Genomic DNA, 27,420 nt, shown 5'->3' on the forward strand with positions numbered 1-27,420 from the left:
TCCTATCCTATAATATTATGTAATATCGATAACACCAAAAGGATTATTTATTTATTTATTTATTTATTATACAGGTAAAACCCAATATGCATACATAAAATTAAATCAAATAAAAATAAAAAAACAATTGCAGCAACATAGCATCGCTATAGAGAAAATTATACATTAACTTAAAATTAAACATTTCTTTCATGACGCTGGAAAGACTGTTTGAAATAAAAGTGCCTTTGTCTGCTGTCACAGTTTCATTAGCCACAAGTCCCACATCACTTATAGCTGAACACAGGGAGGTATACCGTTGTTGAAACCACTAGAGTATGTTACAGTTGAATTATCAGCAGAAAAATATCCCACAGCATCCAAAATTATTCCTGTAATAAGAGGAATTCAAAATGCCATAAACATCATTATACCAAAAACCATAGCAGGACTACATTTACAAAATAACATTTTAAATAATATTGAGATAAGATTTGACTACATTGAACAAAATAATACTACTCTAATAGCCACACTATTAGGTCCAAGATTCAAAACAGCTGTATTTGAAGTCGATAGGATTGCACAGACAGCGCAGAATATGTTAGAGATGAAATAAGTTCCTTGTGCATAACACGCAATAGTCATGAAACTAATACAAATAGAGCTGCAGCAGAAAATCAAGAATCATCTGAAGAAAACAATGAATTTTAGAATCTTCTTCTAACAAAAGTATCGCAGTTGACAAACTAATCCACACCTATAGAATATGCAACAACCATAATTCGTCAATATGTATATAGATTTACTGTACGCAAATATTAAGAGCTGTGAAGTCGCATTTTGGAATAAACACAATTACACAATGCCACAGCTTTTCAAAATAGCAGAAAAATATGTAAATACCTCTGTATTCCCAGCAACTTCTGTCCCATCAGAAAGAATATTTTCAAAGGCTGGACAGATTATGTCTGAAAGAAGGAACCGACTTTCAGCAAAAAACCTAGACCAATTAATGTTTTTAAATGTTAACATTTAGTAAATTTGGATGAATTTCAATAGTATAGACCATAATAATTTAAGGTTAGGTTAATTATAATTTTGGAATTTTTACCTTAATTTAATTTTATTACTAATCTCTACTACGACAAATGTAAAATATATAATAACATTAAATATTTCAATAATAAAGCTGAGTTTCATCAACTTCATCGAACATGGAGAACATAACTAGTAAAGCAATTCAGTCGACTGAAAACCACTAAAAACTATCGACTAAATAGTCGATAGTATGTAGCGACTAAATAGTAACTAGTCGATAGTTGAATTTAGTCGATAGTGCCCATCACTAAGTTGAATACTATCGATTTAGTCGATAGTTTTTAGTCGATGGTGCCCATCACTAGTTTGCATAATCGTATATAAATGAGAAACGTCCTTTATGCGGCAATTATGCTGCAATCCAAATACTGCATAGCTGTCCAAAATGTATACAGATATATGTAAATCAGAGAGTATATCTCTGTATATATACCCAGCCAACCAAAAATCTAAATTTGGTCGACCTCCTGTGCGCGCATATGCCGAGCTAGTGTTTTTTTTTTTTTTTTTTTGAGAAATATGTTTATTGGTTTTTAATTGTACATTATATTACATAAATAATTGGTACCTTAATAAACATACTAAAAAAAAGACCATTCGCTATTGTGTTTAAATAGTATCTAGTTGACTGTACGCATACAATACTTCAAGATAAACAATATTAATATATAAGTAATTAGATTAAACAATGAATATTTATAACAAGATTAGGTTAGTTCTATTTATAGTATGTGAGTTTTGTGGAAAACGCATGCTCTGATTGCAATGCGAAAAAACCTCAAAGACATTTTTGATAACTACTAAAGAAAAATAAATAACTTAATACTATAACTTATAAACTAGAATTATGTACAAAAAGTATATACATATATTTACAAATGGCTCATCCGTCAATCTTCTATTAAAGAACACCAAATTTTAAAAGTATATAAATTAATTCAATTGCAGTCTATTCGAGATTCTGCGATTATAGAGCTCATTAAGGTGTGGACAACTACACGACAGCCACCAGTACTTTTTAAAATTCAGACGATTAAAGTCTACCCAGTCCCGGTTTGGGATGGAAGTTGAAAACTTAAAGTTTTCTTTGTTGATTGTGAATGCATCACTGTTAAATGCTATGCGTTTGTTGGCTTTGTTACGACGCCAATGATATATTATAGGTATGTTATTTTTATCTTGGATAAGTCCAGTCTTGTCACAGTACAGGAATGTCTGAGGAGATATGTAGCCTGTGGTAAGTTGTTTACGTGAGGTGTCGTCAATTTGGGAGATAAGTTCGTGTAGAAGGTGGTTGTCAATATGTGGTAATTTACTGAAGTAGTCTCTGGTAAGTCGGAGAAGGAAAATGTCAATTCTAGGTATGTCAGCTGCGTCATAAAGTGTCGTGTTCCTGATATAATGTTGCCAATTTGAATTTTTAGTTCTATATAATTTTAATTTTTTTTTTTTTTTTTTTTTATCACACAATTCAACACACATAATAGTTCTAAAATTCCAACTCTATCTGAAGATGAAATTTCACCTTTCTGCAGCCCCCGTTGTGTTGAAGATGTTCTTAAAAAACTCCCAAATAAAACCTCTCATGGCCCAGATGGTATTCCTCCAATCGCTCTAAAACATCTTCCTGTAAAAATAATTAATAACCTAACAATACTTTTCAATAATGCAATTAATAACAATTATTTTCCTACAATTTGGAAAAAAGCTAAAGTTTTACCAATTATCAAAAAAGGTAAAAAGCCTACAGATCCTGCAAGCTACAGACCCATCAGCCTTACACCCAGTCTCAGTAAAGTTTAAGAAGCTATTATAAACAACAAAATCAACAAATTTTGCTATTTACACAACATCATCCCTGACAGTCAATTTGGTTTTAAGCACAGACATTCTACAACACATGCAATTCACAAATTCATTTCAGATATCAATAACAAAATTAGTAATGGTCAATTAGTAGCCTCTGCACTACTAGACATAGAAAAAGCTTTTGACTCGATTTGGCTTAAAGGTCTCTTATATAAACTCAATGAAAAGAAATTTCCACTCTGGCTAATATATACCATCTGGGACATGATTACAAATAAAACATTTTATACATGGGATGGAAAGAATTCATCCTCAATAGAATTCATTATACAAGAAGGTCTACAACAGGGTACAGTTAACTCTCCTGTGCTATTCAATATCTTGTGATCTACTAAATTCTCTCGAATTTAACGAACCGGGAAAGGCATCTGTGCTGGCTTTTGCTGACGATCTTGTCCAATCTTGTCTCTTATGTTTCTGGCAATAGAGTATCTAATGTACAGTCCCACCTCGAAACAATAGTTGATAAAATTAACAACTACTATATTAACTGGAACCTTAAATTAAGTCCTAGCAAATGTGAAACTATTCTTTTTCGAAAACCCCTTGAATCACTCAGCTCAAAAACCAAAGCTGGTTGTAAAAATTTTCAAATCACGGCAATAGTACCAGGTACCAATATCAGAAACCCAATCCCTCACAAAAAAGAATTGTTAAATACCTTGGTGTGCACATTGATTATTTATTAAGAGGTAATGTACATATAGATATCCAATTAAGCAAAGCATGCGCTGCTTTTAAATCAAATAGTAGACTTTTCCACAACAAATATCTCACCCATGCCGACCTGATGCCGACCTCATGCCCATGTCCAAACCCTGGTCCTACGGATGACACTAGCTCGGCATATGCGCGCACAGGAGGTCGACCAAATTTGGATTTTTGGTTGGCTGGGTATGTACTACTTATTCGTCCACAAGGAGATGGCACCGATGCAGGGATTTCGACAGTGGGATCAGTGAGGAGATATTGGCCAAGTATTCTCGCACATGCGCGGCGATTTCACCATCAGTAAAGTATAATTCTGGATAAAATAGGGTACCTTCAGGTACCTTGATCACCGTGAAAATTCTTAAAAATTGCCATTTTCGTGTAACATGTGTATTTGTGTATATTCTGTAACTCGTAGGACACTCGTCTCGTGTCGTTTTATATTTCCCGTTGTGGAGTCTGTTTGTCCGGATCAGATTATTTCGGTATTTTCCCGCCTCAAGAATATAGGTTTTTTGAAACCTTTCCTATAACCCCACCCATGACCGAAAGGAATCTCCATCCCATCAAGAAACCATGCATGTAATCTTTTTATGTTTACAGAAAATCTAAGAAACTGAGAATCCCCAGGCACTATGTATAGGAAACTTTGACCCAAGTGAACCCTCCCACCAAAAAAAAAAGAAAAGGAAAAGGTATTTTCCCGCCAGTATCCACTTTCCGGCCGATTTGCAAGATCGCAAGGGTGCGGGATTCGCGTTCTCATTTCGTGATAATACAAACACGGGTTTTTTCAGTAGTCAAAAACGCCAGATAAAGGTCAATCTAGGCAGCAATCGCCCTCAAAGGTCTTATTTATTAACTTATTATACTTTTGTCGGTAAAAAGGGAGACTGCTACGCATTTGCACAGTACTGCCACATTGATGCGACCCGCCCTGTGTCGCGCATGCGCGAGAAAAGTTGGGCTCAATCGAAGCACTGATTAGCCACATTAGTGTGATACCGTGCTGCCCTCTCAAAAACAGGCTGAATCCCAGCCCGGCCGGCAGGCCCTGGACTCGAGCCCCCTGCAGGTGATATTCCATGATATTCGCGTCATTTTGTGCACGTAGTTTTGTGCAAATGGTTTATACGAAACAGCACAAAATTCTTTTACAAACGATTATACACGAGGGTCTTCTGGATGAAAATAAGGCGAAAGATTTGGTCATCAAATTATTTGGTAAGCCAATGTTAGTTTTCAATTATTTTGATTTAGTATATAAAGATGGAATTATGTATTTCAGACCATGATAACATACCGTTGGTAATAAATCAGATCAACGAGCAGCTACAACCTATACACATGTTAATCAAAAGATGCGAATGCGAAATTACAGGTCAATTGTATTGGATTTTTATAAGCACACTGCTTGATGAAGTAACCAGGTAAATATATACGATATGAATTATCTCGATATTAATGTTTATTTTAACCACACTAATTACTTTAGATTTCAAGATGAATTTTCAAAAGAACAACTGGCTTTATTAAGGAACATATTTTCTGAAATCATAACATCGCACAACGGATTCATTCCAAGTACATTATGCCTTAATTTATGTTCTTTACCGGATGTTAAGATGTCGAGAGGAGAAGCCGAAGAATTTTTAAACATTATAGTTTACAGGAAATGGTTAGCTTACCAGGTAACAACTACACAAGAAATAACATTGTTGTATAATTTCTTTTGTTTTTATTATGTTCATGTTTTATTTACAGTCTGGTAATTATTATATGGGTATAAGAAGTATAACAGAATTAATGCCATATTTTAGAGCTACCTACGAGGGTAATTTAAATAATTGTTGTCTTTGTAAGCAAGTTATTTTTCATGTAAGTTTTTGTTAACAGTTGTATATAATCGTGTAACCGAACTTACAACTAAAACTTTCTACATTTTCTATAGGGTCAAAGATGTAACAGTTGCCAAAGTTTATTACATTTACATTGCTTGAGACGATACGCCACAGCTCACAATTCTGTTACTTGTCCCACTTGCCATTCAGTATTTCCAAACGTCGACTTCGGTGGTAACATATTTTTATTCATCATGAATTATTAATTCCATATATTGTTGTAATTATTTCTGTTCACCGTCTTGTACAGGTACAACAGACAACGTTGCAGGACTGTCAGGCATAAATGCGAGCATGTCGCAGAGATCCACCAAGAAGTAGTTGAGAACCAGGAATTCTTGATATAGTATTTACCGACTGTTTAGGATTTCCTAATCAGTTCCTAATATAACAATGCTAATTGCGAACCTCTTAGCCATTTCCAGTTACATCGCAAAAAGAATGTTTTGAAATAAATTATTTTACGGCATACATAGCAGTCAGTGTTTTTAATAAACCAGAATATCGAATACATTTATATATATATAAATATTTACAAGGGGCAATACATTTTTCTTCTGTTACAGGATATTTCTGTTATAAATGAAACTAGCCTTTTTAGATACACGTTTCGACACGATTTACAAATATATACAGCAGTATATTTGATAAATTATTGTACTACAAAATTTCTCTCAAATATTCTGACTTTTTTCAAACTTCTCTCTCAAATATCTTAAACCTGCTGCTATACTCGCTTCGTCTATACTCCTGTTAACTTTCGTTTGATTCTGCGTATTATCAGAAACAGCGTTTGTAATTTCAGCTTCCTGTGAGGTAGATATGCTTGTTTGTGGAACAGTACTATATTCCATATCGACATCGATTCTCGACAAAGTAGGAGGAAGTGGAATGTCGTATGAATCAATATTCTCATTATGCTTAGTTTCAAAGTTATTTTGAGTAATTGTATCGGAAGAATCGGATTCTTTATTATTATCATTGTGGGCTAAGTAGCCACCTCTTTTAAAATTATCGTATACTGGTCCGAATTCGTCAATCCTAGTTTTTCTACATTTGTGCACCCATTCCTCTTGAGACATTTCGTACCAGTGATTTCTTTTACCTAACAATTCTTCTAAAGCTTTTATTTTGCTCTCTTTATCTATAGTTTTGCTTTCTTCGCTTTCTTCTATTTGTTCCGCTTTACTCGAATTTTCTTCTTTATTTTCAATCGTTTGTTCTACATTAGTTACTTCCGATGAGCATGGAATTGACTCAGTCTCTTCTTTTACCTTGACTTCTTCTTCCTCTGGTTCTATTGGTAATCCTGCCCTAATTCTTTGTCTGATTCTAGCTGCTTTGATTCTGTTCTGTTCCATTTTATCCCTTAACTCTTTTGTCTCCTTACTTTCCCTCTGTTTTCGTTCTGTTTCTTTCCTTAAATTAATTAAGTTCTCTTGTTGCTTGATTCTCTCTTCTTCGTCTTGCGAGAAAGCATAGTATCCAACACCGTGAGCCCTAGCTTCGTCGAACAAAACATCTTGGTAGTGTATGTTTGATTTGTCCGCTAACTTCTGCATCTGTTCTTCCCACTTTCTTCTCATAACTTCTATTTCAGGTTCTTTCTCCTCTTGTACAGGGGTAGATACAACGTTATCTTTGGTCTTTGGATCAATGCCTTTCTTGTTAACGATTTGTTGCTTGAACAAGTTATCCTTTTCTTGCATAATGGCTAGATCCTCGCGTAAACATTTTCTTGTACGACCAAAACAATCTTCGTATTCCACCCAATCATCTTCATTGCCAAACGACTCATTGTTATCCTCCTTGTCGCTATTCGACAATGTTTCTTCCTCAGAGTTGTCAGATTTATTCCTAAAATCTACAAGGAAATTGTCATTGTTGTTTTTGGATTTCTTTAACCGTTTGTACAATTTTGCTTTTGCTTCCAACATTAGCTTTGACTTTTTATGGGTGTTCACATCTTCAATGTATTCTACTTTCTCAGTATTTTCGTCTTTACTCTTTTCCTTAACTTTTTTAGGCTTTTTCTTAACCTTTGGTATAGCACGATTAAATTCCGATTTTAATTTGACTTCGTTCACTTCGAGCTGTTTCCTTAAAAGTTCTGCTTTTAGGCCCACCAACGACGAAAAGTTTACATTGATCTTCTTGTTGACGTTCATCTTTAAACAATATAAAAATGCCTTTACTAATAAGTAATAACTAAAAACAACAGTTGTAGGTTATGCTACTAAATAATATCGCTTACCTTTACAAATTCCTATAAATACGAACGTTTAGCTTCATTTACACCGTTCAACGAAATGATTTGATACAGTTTCTTTAATGTTTAGTGCATAAATACATCGACAGAATTTTTGTTTATATTTACACACATTGCACGATCGAACGCTCTAAATACGACTCTACGACTATACGAAATTTCACATTGGTCCAATCGGTCTATGAGCTCATGTCAGCTTTTATTATCATGTGAATGGCAATTTGAGTTGAGTCTTACATTTTCAATAAATTTTGTAAAAACTTTGGGAGACTATGTTGTTATTAGTATCAACTAAATTTTAATATATATATTTATACAGTCACGTTAGCACGGGTGCACGTTAGGATGAAGCCATTTTCAATCAACTTTTATATATATATTTTCCAAATTTTATATGTATTTAAATTATATTTGCAAACAAACATTGCATAAGTATATACAGTTTATAAATCTAGTTGTGTGTGTGTAGTTGAATATAATTCCGTTCTTTTCCGATTTTTTTCCTTACAGAAAATGAAAAATGTTTGTCAGAATAAATTAATATAAAATCCTGATGTCTACCTCTTCAGTTATTCGCACTCCATTTTCTACATTTTATATATATATATATATATGACTTCAATAATTTTTATTCAGTAAAATATATATATTAACTACTACAATGCAAAATAATCTTTGCTATTATATGCTTGAAATACAATTTAATATTTTGAGATTATTATAATTAAAAGTTAAAAATACGAGAAAGTACATCGAAAGTACATTTTATAATATTCGATGGCTGGAAGCCATTAAAAAATCAAATACCTCAATTTCAATTAATAGGAAAGCGAAACATCCGCGTATTATTGAAATCTCAAATTTTAATTATACAAATATTTTATATTTATATTTTTTATTATATAATCAGAAATTCTTATAGAAAAATTCCATAAGTCAAGATTATTATCGTCCACTTAATGTATATATATACGCTTCTATATATATATACATCGATATACAATAAACATTACTTAATTATTACATTGCTAATTAATTAGAGATGTTTAAAAACAAATAATCTACACAAAAATATGAATTAGAAAACGGCAAATCGTAATTCACAATTGGTTCGATAAATGGTCACAAAGGGTCGAAATTTCGTAGTGCTAAATTTTTAAGTGTTGGAAGAAGTTTGTAGAAAATAATTTGTTCAATTTATCAATAGTTTCGCGAGGCATATAAATCAAATGAAAATTTTATATGATAAATACGTCTATTTAATATTAAATAGTCGTTTAATAATTTTAGGCGCCATTTCTCAATCCAAAGATCGATTGTCGATTATCAAACCAAACCGTCGTCGTTGAGGCTGCCGATCTGCTACTATGTTAGTCGTGTAAGTTGCGAACATCGTAGAACTGCAACACGTTGCGAGTCGCCGGAAAACGTTCAACAGTTCAGTTTCGAAAGGTTTAACGGTTATTTTGTCATCGTTGTAAACGATTAATACTGAAAATAAAGAAATTGATCGAGCTCGTTTCGAAAACGATTCTTAAAGTCGATTGATAAAGTGTGATGGCACGCCGAAAAATTGTAAAACATGCTGATGCGGAGGTTGTAGACAAGCCCGCGGAAGCCGGTGATGTATCACCACCAAAAAGGAAAAAGACGAAACCCGAAGAAGAAAGACAGGTTCGATTACCGAGAGCCGCGAAATCGGCAAAAATCGAAACCGCCACCGTAACTGCGAAACCATCGACTAAGACGTCGGCCGCCAAAAATGCTACGGCGAAAGCAAACGTTAAAAAAGATAAAGAAGTCGAAATGGATGCCGATACGGATTCACGTACGTATAATATCGTTAAATTTTATCTCTTTATTTTATGTGTTCTTATATTTCGTCTCCATAGATAATTATTTTTCTAGCGAGAAACGATTATTATTTCATATTTACGTTGTTCTATCGTATATTTATAGCTAAAGCAAAGTCCAAGAAGAAAGTTATAAAACCTAAAGTTAAAAGCACAGACAATTCAGAAACAGTATCTACAAAGAAAAAAAGAGCAGCAAATACTGAGGCAGATCCTAAAGAAAATAATACCAAAGCCAAAACAACTAGGAGGAAAGCTCAGGTCGATGACGAAGTAAAAGGTAAAATTAGAAACAATAATAATGAAGATGTTGTTAGCGATAAGATCGAAAATGGTATTATTCTTGTAGAGGATGCAAACGTGGTTGCAAAGACAACGAGGAAAGCAGTAAGCGATAAGCCTACAAGAGCTGTTCCTAAAAGAGGTCGCGCTAATGCTGCCAAGAATAAGGCAGCGGAAGAATCGTCTTCCTCGGAAGCTGTTAGCGACAATGACAACGAACCAGAACAGGACATTGAACCAGAATCGACTACATTAACTAAAAGAGGAAGAACTGTGAAAAAGAAGGAGGAATCAACGACACAAAAAAAGCCAACTAAAACTCGTGGCAAGGCTACCCAACGCAATGTTGATAATACCAACGAAGATGAGACAGAATCGATGAAAGTTACCAAAGAAGTGCAGGAGAAAACAACTAAGGAGACTCTGACAACAACAAAAAAAGGAAGAGGAAAGAAAGGGGCTGCGGCAAAAGAGGAGAATGGAGATACAGAGGGGAAGAAAACATCAAATTCAACGGATACAATAGTTAGTAATAACAACGTACAGAAATCATCGGACGAAAGTAATCATAAGGAGGATCATTCTGAAAAGGAGGATACAGATTTATCAGAAACGGTAAAACAGGACTCCAAACCTATAGTTAAAGATGAAATTATTAACAATGATGTACAGACTGTGTTAATCGAAGATGATGAAAATTAATACTGAACATTCAATTCTTACTTGAAAAGTGTTTCTTAATATATCATTAATATTTTAATATATTTCATACTCGAAAAACGTTCAGAACTTCTGAAAACGTACATTATAAGAACCCGAATGATACGTTTCAGTTGCATATTGTTTCACAAACCTGTTATTTGCATTGTTCACAAGGTTTTTACATCATATAATTTTTTAAATGAATTTGTTGTGTCGTTTTACTAGAACTGTCGTATCAAGAATGGTTGATTCCTTTGAACTTCAGTTAAAATGTTACAACTAATTTCGTATAATCAATCATTTCGGCGTTTTGAGTTTTTATGAACATGAAGTTAGGTTTGATTCTAAAATACCAGTGGCTCTTTGTTTATCATATCAATAGTAATATTTTTTCTACAAGATTAATCTTTTATTTACAAATAAAATGAGGAAAGGTTGTAAACTTTTCAGATGCAAATACGCTACAGCGAAAAATATAATTTTTAATATTATAGTGTGTTAACTAATGTATATACACTGTTATTTTAGAATGTAGCACGTAATTGTTACGGAAGTGCAACATGTGAAATTAATTGTAACGCAACAAGACAGAGATATGTGTGATTTCAGTTTATAATTAGGTTATTTCAAGTTTCAATAAACATTTGTATTCACATGAATAATTTAATAAATAATGTTATAAAATTATCAAGACTACAAGATTCATTTTGTAGAAAGTGTAAGTTTGATTTTTCGCGCCAAAAGAAGCAAGTAAGCATTTTCCATAAGTCAACGATGGCGTTCAATGGCGTTGCGAACCAGTCAGTCAGTTTGCTCTCCTCTGCTCTCCTCTTAGTGCAATCTTGTCCACAGGTTAGGTCCCTTGCTTGTTTTATATTCTCTCCACGCGACTGTTAATATATTTATATAATATTATATAATAAAAACAGTATAACACTGTTAACAGTATCGCGTCGGTGTCTCCACTAATCATTGTTAATATTAACAGCAGACAATCGATTTCAAATCTTGCCGCGCTTTCGACAGAAGCTATCCCACGGTTGCTTCATTGTCACGATGTGGTCACGATATGGTCACGATTTACTGTCAATGTGGTAAAGCATGGAGGTAACGTGGGCTAGAGGTCTAAGTGGGTTAGAAACAGTTGTTCTCCACGATTGGTGGAAAACAAGATAATTCAAAATGGTGTAAACTGTTTGCATAAAGAATTGTAATAAGGAACAACAAAACCGTGATACAAATACATATAACATATATCTTTTCACAAGTATTTTCAGATATTTCACGCATAAAATTTATCACATTATTATCATAATTATTATCACATAAAATTTCTATAAATATATTTATACAGAATGAGATACGGCGACGATTACTCTTTTCTCCTGTAGGTACACTTTAGCTTTATGGCTTTAAGGTACTGTGACTTCTTAATAGACTGTAGCACTTTGCCCACAAGCATCATCTGATAGACGATATAATCTTGGACCAAGGCATGTTATCTGAAGCCGTGAAATTTTGTAAATACGCCTTAAGGGGGTAGACTCGTTTTTCCAGGATGGCGAAGGTGCGGGATGCGCCTTCTTATTTCTCGATAATACAAAGATGGGGTTTTTCAGTAGTCAAAGCGTTAGATGAAGGATAAATTTAGGCCGCAATCGCCCTCAAAAGTTCTATTTTTACGTTTTCGAGGCGTAATTTGCACTGCAACAGCATGTATATTAGTTGTTGCAGCTTTATGAAAATATGTACATGCGCAGTTTTATGCTTCCGAATAAAGCAAATTACGCCTCGTAAACATAAAAATAGGACTTTTGGGGGCAAACGCGGCCTAGATTGATCTTTTATTTAGCGCTTTTGACTACTAAAAAATCCTTTTTTATATTATCGAGAAAAAACAAGTCTACCGCCTTAACGGTGAAATTGTCGGTAGATGGCGCACGATGAAGGTAATGTCTTCGAAATGGCGTAGCGCTATCTATAGGATTCTAGTAAGCTAGAACGCTTTCCGTTGTGGATCGAGGAAGCAGTGAGAAACAACGGCGGAAGTGGGGATCGTGCGCCATTTTCTATTTTTGCATAGCAGTGAACTAGTGTTGTGTGTGTACATTTTGTGTGATAGAAATCGATGAATTGCTAATAATTCGACAGGAGACGTTTTCGGATAAATGAAATGATTTTCGGGAACACGTGCCTCGAATCTTGCGGAATCAGCTAATTTCGCGTTCGTCTTCTGTGTTATCGTGCGTAAGCCCGTACAGCCCGTAGCACGTAAACACTTTTTCCTCATTTCTCTTTTCAACGAGCGAGAGTGGCCCGATCTGTCGATATTCGAACTGTTACGGGGGGCATAATATCGGCGATTACGGCGATCGTGTTCGCCCGATATCGAATATTCTTTCTTGCGCTTCAAAAGAAAACTCGCGACATAGAAGGGAAAACCAATCTGTGATACTAAACAGTACTAAGGTATATAGCTAGGTATAAACGCGACAATTAGATATACGTATGTATGGCGTATGAGACGTAGATAGATCACATAAAGGATCTAGAAAAGCATTAAGTCCGTATAGTGCGAGCTGTGAATTTTACCTTGCTCGAGGAACAAACCTGGTCAAGAGCAGAAGAATGTCTCAGGAGTCTGTGACAAATGACAAGCAACTGCCAACACCGAAAGATGAAGGTATGTATTCAGGCACCAGCCTTCTTACAATTAGTTTATATACTTTCTGTTTCTTCCCGATTCTATTACCTGTAACACGTCTTTTCGAATAAGAATTTCGTTTCATATCTATGTTCAAAGTTTCGTTCCGTTCTTGCCTTACTTTATAAACGAAGTAACCTCTTTTGTTTGTTTTCCTGATAGATATATTTATTCTAACTTGAAAATCTTGCCTATGTCATTAGAATGATTGTTCCCCTTAATAAAATCGGTGTCTCGTAGACGTTCTCAGTTTTTTTTTAAAGTAAAACTCGAGGATGTATGATAAAACGTTGAACGTATAACCAACCTACATATGTGCACCTACATAAACATATCAGTGTTTATGTCCAGCAAAAGGTTCTGTGTGTTTTCTAGATTCTCTGAGGATGTATAAAAGAATATACATGATTTACACAGTATATTTATTCGTTTCAGTCCGCATAAAATATTTCTGTATCTAATTTGTAGCATTATAATATACATACATTTTTCAATATCGTATCAACATATCATTTATCTTTACAAGTGGATCTGTAATTTATATAAATAAATGTTCAATCTAAGGGTCATATCATTATTTTGTAGACATATTAAAAGATTCGCGTTCAATTTCGAAGTTACAAGTTCGACGCGTTTGTCTAAATCATCAAAGGTCAAAGATCGTAAAATACATTTCAATTTTTCCCTCGATAGGTGTTGAACCGTGCGTATATTTGAAATTTCAGCTGTATTAACAAATGGTTGATTAAAGAAATATTGCTGTTCGAACGTAATCCGAAGTTTATTCGAACGTTTGGAAAGAGAATTGATGTCAACCCTTTGAACTCGAAGTTATTTTAACTTGAAAATTCAACATTTCTTCCGACCTAGAATATTTCCATTCTCAATGATTTTTGAAATTCCATGGATATGAAATTGATATAATACCTCGTGATTGGACACCGACATATTTAACAATATAAACGTAAACAAAAATTTAAATAACGGCACAGCAATTGTTAGTGGCGCCTCAGAGTCACCACTCGAGTGCTAAGGGTTGAATAAACGACTAATTTCTAGAAACGAATAAGTATGTATTTATTGAATAGAGTTGAACGATGCGTCTCGCATTGTCCGTCCCTCTTCCCGGACATCAGTTACCAATTCCGTTTAAACGTTCCCGAAAACAGAGCCAATAGAACCGAAAGTTGACAATAACGTACTCGGGGACGTACTTGATTGGATCGCGGGTAAACTCTTGCCACCTAAAAACCACTGGCATTTAGTTCAGTTTGTATCGTGCCAGTCGACGTGTAGTATCAAAATTAAGAATCTCGTTTCTTAGCCGCACGGTTACACGGACATAAAAAGGACAGACGAGAGTTTCGTGTTCGACACGGCTGGTCGTTGTTAGTGTATACATATAAAAGAACAACCGTACAATTTGTTCGCGATTTATTTAATACTAAGAGTATTGCGATTTTTCGGTTACCCGTTGATCAGGTGATTGGTAGACTGTGGACGTTCGTGCGAATTCAATATTTGTAGTCTATCATACAAAAATCTTGTATAAATATAGGAATTAAGTTCGATCGAATTTTTACTTGTACCGTATTCGGCACGTGTTCGGCTCGTAATCATTTTAATGCATAAAACTTGCAGTACGTGACGATTAATTTCCGTGGAATAATCACGAGGGAATACATAATACTTTTCTTCTAGAGAACGTTATAACGTTTCGACGTACGGACATATTATAAATATAGATTTATTTTATTTCGCGGCCGGCTTAATCGTCTCGAACGATAAATCGTTGTCCTTTTCGTCCTTGACGCGATAAATATTTGTTTGACTTGTTCCGAGCCGGTTAGAATAACGACCCGAAACGCGAAGTCAAGTCGCTCGATCGGAAAAATGAAATTAGAGTCGCGTAACGTTCTTAGTTCGAATTGGTATCGACGATCGCGAAAACGTCCGCTGGTTGGACCGACCGGATCACCGTTTCTAGATGCGACTCTGGTCACGCAGACCAAAGCCTGCCGGTGGTTTCGTAAAAACAAATCTGTCGGCGTTGTTAAACGGGGGACCTTCAGTAAGTACCGATCTACTTTCACAGATTTTTCGAGTGAGCTGAATCTCGTCGTGCGTTCGAATTTCCGTTCAAACCACCAGCGGTTTACGCCAATGCCGAAGTTCGTTAGAACTTCGTATTGTACACAATAAACAGACAGGTAGACTCATTTCGGAACGGTTCGCCGGTATATATGTATATGTACACACGTACACACAATGGAGATTCTCTTCTTCGCGACATATCTATTCGATATTCTACTTCGAATTTTGAATTCAATCATCCAGAGGTCTCTGCCTCTACGTTTCACTAACTTGTCTATGTAACAGAGAAATAGCGTCTTTTCAAATGTCGAATTTTTCAGAATAATTCTGCAATATCCTGTAACTAATTGTTATCTGTATTTCTCTGAATTTTCAGGAGATGAAGCAATTATATCAATGTCGGTGGCTGGGGAGGTAACCGACACTTCTATTATGGAAGTGGGCCGTTCAAGACCTCAATTTCAGTATTCCCGGGTATGTTTTGTATTCATATTTTTGTATGGCGATATCCTGCAAGACACGCGCCGTCTCTAAACATCTTCTTTCTCGCTTTCAGGAGGAGTTAATGGAGATAAAGACATTACCATTGTCGAAGAGGAGACCTGATTTCTTAGATACTTCGTATAACAAGTGCGTATACTGTGATACAGTATTCTCTCCGTAACCGTGAAAACTTCGGGTCCGTTGAGTCACAGTTAAAGAAGGGGTACATACTTTGTTGTGTTCCGAACGCGGAGAAGGATAGCGATTGAAAAAGAGAGGGGGACTGAGGTTCGAGGCGTTCGGCAAACATTAGAGGTGTGCGAGAATCCGAAAATGTCGAGTCGTGTCGAGGCAAGAATTTTTCTTGGCATTCTCGAAAATTTCAGGGTTTTCAGTACTCGATTACCGTTATAAAACTCGCTCTGAAAGCAATTGTGGTATAAGATTTCCGACATTTCAGACGTTTCCGAAAACCACATTATAAAATTTATTTATTCAAGCTTCTTCTTTTTATTCCGATACTTTGGAGAATCCCGACCGTCGAGATAACATTAAAGGATTCGTGCGAGCTCAGCCTTTTAAATTCAAAAATCAACATTCGTTATTCTTGATGTTTCATCAATGAAACTTTTACCACCGCGTCCGTCTCGTTTTTTCCGATTAAAGTGACACTAAACACGAATTTGAACAGTTACGGAGAGAATACAGTATGTACATCGGTTAGTTATTATTAGCCTGCGGATCTTCATGCAAAATAAAAAATATTCGCTTCGATTGCAGGGCACACGAGCCAAATAAGAATGATGTTCTTCTTTTAATTGTCCTATTCAGCTGAAACTAATAGCTCGGTGTCCTTAAATATTGTTAGCGTATCCACTGTTTTAAATTGTACGTGCCCATTTTCGTCGTAAATGCATAAAATCCGCGGTCTAGTTATTATCTGATGCCTTTCTTTATATTAATTTTGTATCTGTTTGAATGATTACATTAAGTTCGCGTGGTGTTTGGGATCCTGAACGTTGGCATTCGGGTAGAAAGCGGAGCGACACACCTCCGAAAGACGAGAGAGCTGGACGGGGCGATCAGGTGGCTGAGAACCATGCGAAACGTCGTAACGGTGATCCCCGTGAACGGATCCGTAAAGAACAGGACGGCATTGTTTTGAGTCCTCAGCGTAGGAGTTTCAATTCGGGTTGTTTCGTTAATGTGATATGCAATCAATCTTCTAATCGACGCCCGGAGAGTCCGATAGGGAAGACGGAGGTATTTCTGAGCTAATCCTCGTAGTAAAACATTTAAACGGTAAAGCGCAAAAGTTGCTATTGCTGGAGTTGTTTCCAGGTCAGCCATAGGGAGCCTGTACGACGGATCGGAAGCGGTAGGATCTTGACTCGCGACATTTGGAACTTTCGACCGGAAAACGAAAAGCTCGAGCCAGAGCGTACGGATTTCACTTTTCGTGCTGGAGCAACCGGTGGTACGTCTATACGTGATCGCGACCATAGAGACACTCGCGATGGAAAGGATCGAGAGAACGTGAGGGAGAGGGATCGAGAACGTGATAATTTGCGCGAGCGAGACGACAGGAATGAGCGTTACGAGCGAAGATCTTTCGGTCGCGACTATGGGGACCGGGAAAGGGAACGCGATCGGGACAGGGGTGTTGAGCGGAACGATCGTAATCATCAGCCGGATCGTGAGAAGGATCGTGGACGGGAGCGAAGATTTAGCAACGATCGGAGGCGAACCTACAGCGAGAATCGCAACGACGCGGACGAGCCGGAGTGGTTCAGTTCTGGGCCGACTTCTCAGCACGACACCATCGAGCTGAGAGGATTCGAGGATATTCCTGAGGAGAAGGTGTTGTCCAACAGCAGCGCGAAGAATAAAAGGCAGGCTCCGGTGCAGAAGAAACGCGGGAAAAAGAACTCGGTGGAAAAGGATGAGAAGCAGACTGAAAATTCGGCAGGCCCGAAAGGCCGAAGCACACCGACCACGATGGATCAACCCATGAACGTTGTTGCCGCGCCGCATTCACCCATCTCGGAACAGAACGAATCGTCCTCGCTCGCCCAAAAAGCGAACCACGACTCGAACGAAAGCGCCATCACCGAGCCGAGCTGCGAGACAACCGATATCTCGAGTACTACCATCCAAAATCAGGAGGACACTCATCCTGACTTCAACCTCGACGACTTCTTAAAGTCTGACACGTTCCCTGGCGTTCCTGGACTGTTAACTGTAAGATACGAAACACACGAAGCGTTATGTTTCTTTTACTCACAAATTCATATAATTTTCTTCTCTCGTTTCTAGAACGGAGTCGGCTCGAACGGAGGAACTTGTTCGCGATTCAGTCAGTGGTTCAAGAGGGAAAGTCCAGTCCAACAAGTGGATAGTCGCAGAACTTCTATTCAGGATGATATATTGAACAATCTTCTGAACGATATTACAGAGCCAAATATTCAGATCCCTTCGGTAACCGAATCTAACACGTACTTTGCTCCCATCTCTCCTGCCAATACAACTACGAATACGACTACGTCCACCACCGGAGTGAAATTGTTGGAAATGTTACAACGTGGGAATAAACCGAGTCAGAACGGCCAAGGAGATGCGACTAGTAGTGTTGTACCGTTAATGAAGAATACAACTATTAAAGATATGGGTGAGGATTCGTCTCGAGTTATTCATTTTCGATTCGTAGAATAATAGGAGGCTGGTAAATGATTCCGGTTTTTTATAGAAGTTGGTGGAAAAGTTGTGCACAGCCTGGAGGATTTGGAAGCACGTATGCGAGGCGGTGCTCCTCCACCTACATCTGCGATCGATCAACCTCGTGTGAATAAGACTGAAGATCTCTCTGCTTTTAAAAAATTGGTAATCCTTCGTAATACGATTTTGCGACTATCTGTGATCCGAATGGTTGTATAATTTTCAACTCTGTTCACGCGAAATGTAGCTTGCTCAAGTGACTGGGGGACAAGCTATACCAGCGGCGAATGGTCCTATCTCTCAAAAGCAACCGGTAACATTAATGCAAGTAAGATCATCGTATTTTTCTCCTTTCTGCGTTGCACAGCTGTGGAATATCTTGTTCGATGTTTTAAATAATACATATTTTGTTTTCTGTAGTTACTTAATTCGCAACTGAAAACCCAACCAATTGCTTCTCAGCAATCGGTCCCAGAACCAATTCATCCGACTTTTAATCATGTTGGTTCTCTTGGGCCGACTCAGCATCCGCATCAGGCGCAAATGCAACACGAGAACCTAATGAAAGTGTTGCAAATTCAGCAGGTTGGTATTGCGAAAGTTTACCAACCCTCGGTGTCAAATTGACACAGTGATAAGAGATCGATGAAATAACATTTACATCCTAGGGTTTTCAGTTTTATATGTTTCGCAAATTTACCTATAAATAACAGAACAGTATAACTTATATTTCGGGAGAACTGTATCAAGTTAACACGAGGGACGGACGAGGGTTAAGGGGAGTAGAAGAGAATTTCTTATTAATTCTTATTCTTGTAATAGCAGCAACAAAAACAACAGCAGCAGCAGCAACAACAACAGCAGCAGCAACATTCGGACATGCTATCGATAATGATGGGTGGCCAACGAATGTTAGGTGTTAGTCCTGTGCCACCGGAAATGCAGATGATGCTCAACAATGTCCCAACGAGTCAGGAACTTTTGCAGAGACCGGAAGCTCAAGCCATTATTCAGGGTCTTCAACAAGGAGAAATAACTAGGCAGCACCTTATACAACAATTGCAGGTTTGCGTATGATTTCGACATTTATTTATCAGTTGATTATCGATGATTGTTAAAAATAAACTAGCCGTTTGTTATCGCTTAATATCGAACAGAACCCAGCCATGCAGCACCGTCATAGGGAAGTTTTAGTCAATATTTTAAAAATGTACGGTGGTACCACTCCTCGTACCGTAAGTCCGCATCCGAGTGCGCCCACTCCGCAAGATCATATCTTGCAGCAGATGTTGTATCAACAGCAACAGCAGAGGATTCCATCGCCCATGAATAATGGTGAGTTGTAAATATTGTTCTCTAGAAAGTGAAAGACATTCTTCTTCTTCGACAATACGCGCTCGAGAAAATTGTACTTTTGTTATTTCTTATATGTTACCTTCGCAAGAACAGGTACAATATTGTTTGTTGTGTGCTTTTCTTATCGTTAATTACACTTGTCTTTAAGAGTAGATACTTTCTTATGAACATCATAGTACACACACATACATATATATATGTATATATATGTGTAATAGTTACAATCTGTATGGTGATATTTGGAATGCAGCTTATTGCCCACCTTCGATAATATCTCCAAATTTGACCGCTAGTCCCAGTACATTAACAGTGCAGCATCCAGGTAGATTTTAAAAAATAATAACTGTTATTTTATGTTGCCACTTTGCGCTAGCTGGGTAACTAGAATATAAAAGCCTCGAATCACCCACTTTTTAAAATGTCAAATTCGTTTAGAACTCGTTAGACCGAATCATAAGTAACTTCCTCACTGTTTAAGAAAAAAAAAAGAACAAACAAATCGAAGTTATTTGTGATTCGACAACATAGATATAGATTGTTCGAAGGATGCTACTATTGCTTCTTATTTAAAAAGAGAAACTAGATAATCCATAAACATCAGAATTGTCTCGAAGATCGTTCGTTAAAGATGATCCGTTGGTCTTAAAATATGTGCATGATTTTTTATTATTTATTTAACAGTGATGCAGCATAGAGTTCCTTCGCCGCGGGAGATTGCTATGCATGCTCAGACTATAATGCAAAATACTCTAATTAAGAAAAAGTTGGAGGAGCAGCGTGAGAATTACCGCAAGCGGCAGGATCAACAGCAGCAACAACAACAGCAACAGCAAGTCCAACAGAGAGCGTCGAGTCCTGTTAACTCGCCTGCGAAGCAGACCATGAGCCCGACGCCGCTCGCTTTTACCCCGACATCGGTGTTACGTAAAATGACCGCCGATAAGGAGCCTGAGGGTGCGAACCAGTCTAATCATAAATTAGAATCTGCTTTCTCCTACTCTCCTAAAATTAACAAAAACCGTAACAATTATCGCAACGCGAACCAATGCAATAGGGGGCTCGATTCACAAACACCCATTTCCACTGACAACGCAACGCAACTTATCACCGCTAATCATAACGCTAACGAGCATGGCACTACTGTAACCGAAATCATCGCTTCGCGTTCTCCAGACACATCGCACGAGTTCGATAACAATGGCGACGCGGACCCGGGAGAATCCGCGTTAAAGACAAAGTATCATTCTTCCTCGCAGCTGAGCATAGATGCAAATAATAATTTGAATTTGAGTAGCTCAGAGGATTCCCTCACTGACGAGACGAGTAATATACTGAACGAGAACGTCACGCCCACTAAAGCGACCGCCATGACAGATATAAGCGATACTAATAACAACAGTCCTCTCATCCGTGATAAATGTTTGCCCGAACAGTTTGAGTTTGGAACGGTAGTATTCGAGATTGACAAAACGATGGATAACGCGGAAGAGAACAAAGTGTTGCATTCAGAGAACGATGAAGTTGTTGACTTGAAATGTTGAGCGTTCGGTGAACTTCATGCCACAGAGGAAAAAAAAAGAGTTCATGATCCTATATGACTGTTGTCCGATGTAAAATTACTTTTTATTTTCTGTATTAAAATAAGTAATGAGAATTTTGTTTTCTTTCCTTTCTTTCTTTTCGATTTTTCTTTTTTAAATTTTTGTCTTGCTCGACACCTTTAACGTGTTTGAAAGCTGATTTGCCCGCGTGAATAAGTCTTCTTTTAATTTCGAGTATAACGATACCGGTACCACTGAACAATAATGAGTTCTGAACATTTTGCACAGACCGATATATATGAACGTATTGCAAAAGAAAAGTATGTTGATATAGTTTTAAAATAAAAAGCTTTATAAACACATGTCATACTTTACGTTATCCTTTACACATTTTCATTTTCCTTTGGTGATTTGTTTTGGTGTGTTTCTACTTAGATGCATGTGCTTCTTCGGTATTTTTAGTTGTCATGATTTTAAGCGGTTTCGAAGATTGCGTAATGAGTCGATGAGGGACATGTAACGTTAGTTCCGATAACGATCATGGCGTTCGATAGTTTCGAAAAATTGGTGTTTTCCATTTTAGATGTTTTCATGAAATAAAAATTTCGAACCGGTAGTATTTTTCTACGATTAATTAACTTATATTACGTAACACCATGTTTTCTATATAATTAGTAAGAATTATTGTTTCCTCGAAACCATTTCCAGAATCTATTATTCAGTTTTGGTATCGTAATAAGTTTCTATATTTCTTTGTAAATATATATATACTATATTTATATGGCTGACAACACAGTCTCCTTAACATGCTGTTTTCTTTTATTGTTATGTAGGTAATAGTAATGATCCATCGAAATTAGCAAACCAGTCGCAAGCATCGCAGATGCAGCATATGCAATCTGCAGTTCAATTACTGACACAAATTTCCCGGCATAATGCATTGCGGCCACAGTCTGTACAATCCACATGGTCGAATCCAAGCATTAAACAACATCCAGGTATTGCCATATATTTTGTAAACTTTTTATTCGGTTATTACGACAAAAATACTAAGCATATGTTGCTCGTTACAGGTCGACCGATAGTGAAAGGTGGTGGTGGTAATGCTGGTACCCAATTTCAATACAGTGGGAATTCAGATTTTCAGCAGCAGCAACAACAACTACAGCAACAACAACAACATAGAACGGTTTCGAGCGTGTATGGTAATCCCGTGCGCTCCAAGCATACAATAACTGCTAACATGCCCCATCACAACGTGTCGCAATACAATATTGCTCAGAACTCAATGATAAGCCAGAGGTCGAACACTATGAACAACCAAATCAAAGTGCAACAAGCCCAGTCGCATCTTGCGAATATGCAACATCAACCGCAACAACCACAGCAACAACAGCGGTCGCTTAACTCGCAAATGCAAACGGTTTTGAATCAAAACTACAATTCCAATCGTACAGGTAACAACAACGGTTCTACATAAACAAAAACAGAATAGCGACTATACTGCACGATTAAATATAGTTGTACAATCCCCCACAACTTTCCGAACGTATACGTTTATTTGTTATTAATCGTGCAACCGTAGAAACGTATACCGATACACTCGAACGTATTAACTGTACTGTTCTGAAACTTTTTTCAGGTGTCTTCCTCTTGCTTAATCAAATTGCATGCAATGGTGTTCAGAAATTGGAATAATTAAATGTCACACATTAGATGCTCCTCTTATTTATACCAGTCTAGACAGCATTTATCTTTGGATCGAACTAGAAGTAAAAAAACCCAATAGTTTCTTTTAGGTTGCCCTAATTTCACTCATGTAACACATCTCTGTATTAAGGGGAGACTCGTTTCTCGATAATGCGAAGATGACAAAAGATCAATCAGGCCGCAATCGCCCTCGAAAGTCCTATTTTTACGTTTACGAAACGTAATTTGCGTTATTTGGCAGTCTGTAGCTGTCGCAAATCAAGCTGCCGAAGATTGATCTTTTATCTAGCGCTTTTGATTACTGAAAAACCCTATCGCATGCATTATTGAGGAATGACAAGAAACGAGTCTATACCCTTAAGTTGATAACATTTTCTTTTTCTTCATTCAATCATATTCCATTGCGTATTATTTTCAAGTAATTTATGTATACAGTCAGCGGCAATATTAAGTGGACACTATTAAAAGTCGCATAACTTTTTAAAAATTGGTTCAAAGGACTTGAATTTTTTTAAGATGTTAGACCGGCTAGTTCGTCAGAGAATAAGTGAACAAAAATTTATTACGATTGCAATTGGTAGGAATTATACAAAATTGTAAAAAATGATGTTTTCTCAACCTTTTTATCTGGGCCTGTAACGATAATTTAAAAAATGCGTTTTCTAGATTTCGGTAACTTATATGCATACTGAAAATTTCATCGAAATCAGTCAACATTGCAATGAGCTACATACAGTGACTCCCACTAATATTCGGACATTCTTAAAAACACCGTAACTTTTTAAATATTGGACTATGCGATTTGAACATTTTTGGAACGCTAAAGCAATTAGTTTACTACAGGATGTGAAAAGAAATTTTTTCAAAAATTGCATTCGACCGGATTTGTAGAGGAAATACTAAATGTTGCATTTTACAAATTTTTTATGCGGGCCTATATTGAAGTTTTGAAAAATATGTTTTGTAGATCTGTGTGGGTTATATGCATTGTGAAAGTTTCATCGAAATCGGTTGATGCGGGGAAAAATAACAGTTGTTGAAAGATGTAAGAATTCTTAGATTTACTGCTGTTATAGGTTGAAAATCGTTTTACCATCTTTAAACGTTTGTAGCTCATTGCAATGTTGATCGATTTCGATGAAATTTTCAGTATGCATATAAGTTACCGAAATCTAGAAAACGCATTTTTTAAATTATCGTTACAGGCCCAGATAAGAAAGTTGACAAAACATCATTTTTAAAAATTTTGTATAATTCCTACCAATTGCAATCGTAATAAATTTTTGTTTACTTATTCTCGAGCGAACTAGTCGGTCTAACATCTTTAAAAAAATCAAGTCCTTTGGACCAATTTCTAAAAAGTTATGCGATTTTTAAGGGTGTCCACTTAATATTGTCGCTGACTGTATATATTGTAGTTGTTTAGACTTGCTACGTCGAGATGGTACAGCGAATAAATTTGATTCTATTGTTTCCACAGATGGGCGAGTAATGCGGTCACAGCAAATAAGTATGCCCGTAGGTCGTCAAACGTCACCTGGTTTAGGATATGTCGGTACAAACGGTGGAGATCTTTCGCCAACCTCGAATCAATTGGCGCGATGGTTTAGTCCAGAACTACTTGCACAGGCGCGGGCTGGTAAGCTTCCGGAGCTTGTCCAGACAAATGTTTTGTCCTTGGAGGAATTAGAAAGACTTCAACATGCATCGACTACAGTGCATAATTAGATCGACATATGTACCTTCTCATATTTACAATTGCAAGCAGAGAGGACTTCATTGGCAGTTATTGTTCTAACAAATTAAATCTTTTAAATTAGATGGCTTTTCATATTAAACACACACACAGTACGAAGAACTCGCTCTCATTGAAGAAGCAAACGGTGAAGAAGACGAAGGAAAAAAAGACTATCTAAGTAACATGATAACAAAACAAAACAACAAAAAAAAAGAAATCTTGTTTGCATATACAAAGTCATTTAGGTAATAAACCTTAACGGGAGTAAGGTTTAGCAAAGTAAAAGAAATATATATATACATATATACCGATATGTGTATATATATATAAAATGTATGTATATATATCTTGGTCAGAAATATTTTTGGACACGGTACAGATGAGTTGAATAGTATTTCCTTTTTGTATGGGGAAAGTCCTTCTTTTTAAGTATCTCACGACTTATTTGTAACAAATTTTACAAAGTGTGTTAACTAACAAAAGAAAAAGTTACAAATGTACAGAGGACACAGAATAAGTAAGATTGAATTGTAAGATTGAAACTAATTAACAAAAGAAGACGAAGAAGAAGAAGAAGAAAAAAAAGAAACAAGTCTAAACGAGAACAGCTTTTTATGGAGAACATTTGTTGCTTATAAGACTGAGAAACATGGAAATTATTACTAATGACTACATGGAAGAAAAATACTATTTCACTATAGGCATAGTTTTTAAATGGCAAAATATAAATATTATTTATCTAAGCACAGACAGCAAATTCGTTTATTATTTAAAAATTAATTTATATTTCGAGATCTAAGATTTACGAATGTCTGAGAATCTGAGAATCATTCGAATTAATATAATGGAGAAATCAAATCGCAAAGCTTGCAAAGTCCTTCGGACGAATGGCATCCACGAAAACCTGAAAACAAGTTGCAGTTTGCAGCACTTTGGAGTACAGTTATATATACAGAGAGAGAGAAAAGTGTCATATACTACTTATATTATTACGGACAGAATGAGCATGCAAGATAAAGATAACAAAAGCGGGCACCGCCAAGTCTTGCGTATATTAAAGAAGAAAAAAATATATAATATATACTTTGTAGAAGTGTGAGGGTACAGTGTTATTATCATGTTTGACAGCGAAGGTTAGTGATTAACCATGGCAAATATAATAACAGATGCATTTGCATAATTTATGAAGGGAAAGAGAACACATAAGAGAACACGCAAAGAACAAAGAGAACATTCCATCGATAATAGAGGGATACAATAATTGAAACGTGTTAATAAATTCAAAAGATTTCGAATATCAATATGCCTGCCAACACGCATTTGCATTATAATTAACTTGTTATTTTTGTGATTACATTTTTCGTACAATTATAATAATTATATTTAGTCTATAGAATGAATAATAATAATGCAGAAACTTGTTCTTCTTTTCTTTTTCATTTTTCACTTTTTCCGTTATATAGTTAATGATTAATTCGCATGGAACTACATTTCCTATTGATTCAAGGAAAACCGTAAAAAGTAATATTCGTATACTTTAAAATATTTATAAGTCGAGAAGAAATAACTAAAACACAGAGCTAGTGTAAAATTAACGTGACAAAACAAAAAAGTATTTTTCTACATTTATTTAGACGATCTTAAGTTTCATTTGAAATCACAAAATTTACGGTACCATTTGCTAGATAAAATGTAGCTTCGAATTTCGGTTAATTTATTATGTAATTTCGCTCATCGATAACATTTTTATAACAATATGTTCGTTGTATCGTCGATTATAAATTTGATGGGTTTAAGATTCCATTTAAACTATTTCGTTCGATGTGTTTTCAGTTGAGAAAAACTCTAGGAATGTGTTCGTGAAAATTTATTGTACAATTTACAAAAATTGTACATTAAATGTTGATTACAAAAATAATTTGTACTAAAAACAACTGTCTTACATGGCATAACTATTCAGAAAGAAAGCAACTTAATCGGACACGAATGTAACAATCGTAATGCTGCACTGTGCTGCAGATTTAATGGTACACTCCATGGGAAAAATTCAATTGATCGTTTTGGCTCTCTCCAAGCATATAATTTTCGTTTAATTAGCAGACAAATTAGTGGAATATGTGATGTATTGTATTATCCTATACAGTTTGATGACTACGTTATTCGAGACTGTGCGATGTTGGATATTTTCGTTATTCGAAAGTTCTTGGTATGTCGAGTAAGGGTGTAACATTTCGATTATAGTTTTCATTGCCCAATCGATATCTGTTCACTGTTTAAACTTATATACCGCGTCCATAACTGTGGAAAACCATACTATGTAAAAGATACAATACAAGTACTGCCAACAACAAATGTATTACATAGTGTTATTAAGTACCAAAAAAAAGGAAAAAAAAAATAGGCAGTGAGATT

General features: G+C 36.1%; 4 protein-coding genes and 1 long non-coding RNA gene across 14 annotated transcripts; 3 read left to right on the top strand and 2 right to left on the bottom strand.

The window, feature by feature from the left end:
- Positions 1-41: 41 nt before the first annotated feature.
- Positions 42-1,334, bottom strand: LOC143215999 (uncharacterized). Of its 2 annotated transcripts, none has more exons than XR_013010497.1 (3): positions 1,094-1,334; positions 886-950; positions 42-371 (listed from the first exon to the last, which is right to left on the bottom strand). It is a non-coding gene; the product is annotated as an uncharacterized LOC143215999 (long non-coding RNA). The 2 variants fall into 2 exon arrangements; XR_013010496.1 differs by having other exon boundaries at positions 886-982.
- A 548-nt stretch (positions 1,335-1,882) lies between these two features.
- On the top strand, positions 1,883-6,032 carry Nse1 (SMC5-SMC6 complex component Non-SMC element 1). 5 transcript variants are annotated; one of them, XM_076438681.1, is made up of 8 exons: positions 2,523-3,960; positions 4,264-4,355; positions 4,549-4,884; positions 4,949-5,090; positions 5,156-5,351; positions 5,425-5,538; positions 5,612-5,735; positions 5,812-6,032. In XM_076438681.1, the coding sequence occupies exons 3-8, from the start codon at positions 4,746-4,748 to the stop codon at positions 5,880-5,882; spliced, it is 786 nt and encodes a 261-aa protein (XP_076294796.1). In that variant the 5' UTR covers positions 2,523-3,960; positions 4,264-4,355; positions 4,549-4,745; the 3' UTR covers positions 5,883-6,032. The 5 variants fall into 5 exon arrangements, with proteins under 5 accessions (XP_076294800.1, XP_076294798.1, XP_076294799.1 ...); XM_076438683.1 differs by having other exon boundaries at positions 1,892-3,960; positions 4,264-4,884; positions 4,930-5,090; XM_076438682.1 differs by having other exon boundaries at positions 2,515-3,960; positions 4,264-4,884; positions 5,612-5,732.
- LOC143215994 (coiled-coil domain-containing protein 174) lies at positions 4,948-8,350 on the bottom strand. Its single transcript, XM_076438675.1, has 2 exons — positions 7,816-8,350; positions 4,948-7,729 (listed from the first exon to the last, which is right to left on the bottom strand). The coding sequence occupies exon 2, from the start codon at positions 7,727-7,729 to the stop codon at positions 6,236-6,238; it is 1,494 nt and encodes a 497-aa protein (XP_076294790.1). The 5' UTR covers positions 7,816-8,350; the 3' UTR covers positions 4,948-6,235.
- Positions 8,351-9,175: 825 nt separating this feature from the next.
- Positions 9,176-11,352, top strand: LOC143215620 (uncharacterized). The gene is made up of 3 exons (XM_076437901.1): positions 9,176-9,658; positions 9,790-9,963; positions 10,033-11,352. Exons 1-3 carry the CDS (start codon positions 9,388-9,390, stop codon positions 10,665-10,667), a joined length of 1,080 nt encoding a protein of 359 aa, XP_076294016.1. The 5' UTR covers positions 9,176-9,387; the 3' UTR covers positions 10,668-11,352.
- A 1,317-nt stretch (positions 11,353-12,669) lies between these two features.
- On the top strand, positions 12,670-26,327 carry LOC143215676 (uncharacterized). Of its 5 annotated transcripts, none has more exons than XM_076437997.1 (16): positions 12,670-13,350; positions 15,842-15,939; positions 16,022-16,095; positions 16,941-17,211; positions 17,290-18,189; positions 18,265-18,616; positions 18,695-18,828; positions 18,911-18,991; positions 19,084-19,248; positions 19,486-19,728; positions 19,821-19,998; positions 20,270-20,341; positions 20,701-20,973; positions 22,394-22,558; positions 22,634-23,017; positions 24,751-26,327. In XM_076437997.1, the coding sequence occupies exons 1-16, from the start codon at positions 13,296-13,298 to the stop codon at positions 24,996-24,998; spliced, it is 3,693 nt and encodes a 1,230-aa protein (XP_076294112.1). In that variant the 5' UTR covers positions 12,670-13,295; the 3' UTR covers positions 24,999-26,327. The 5 variants fall into 5 exon arrangements, with proteins under 5 accessions (XP_076294112.1, XP_076294113.1, XP_076294114.1 ...); XM_076437998.1 differs by having other exon boundaries at positions 19,489-19,728; XM_076437999.1 differs by having other exon boundaries at positions 18,698-18,828.
- Positions 26,328-27,420: the final 1,093 nt, after the last annotated feature.

This window comes from Lasioglossum baleicum, chromosome 14, assembly GCF_051020765.1.
Source record: "Lasioglossum baleicum chromosome 14, iyLasBale1, whole genome shotgun sequence".
Lineage (NCBI taxonomy): Eukaryota > Metazoa > Arthropoda > Insecta > Hymenoptera > Halictidae > Lasioglossum > Lasioglossum baleicum.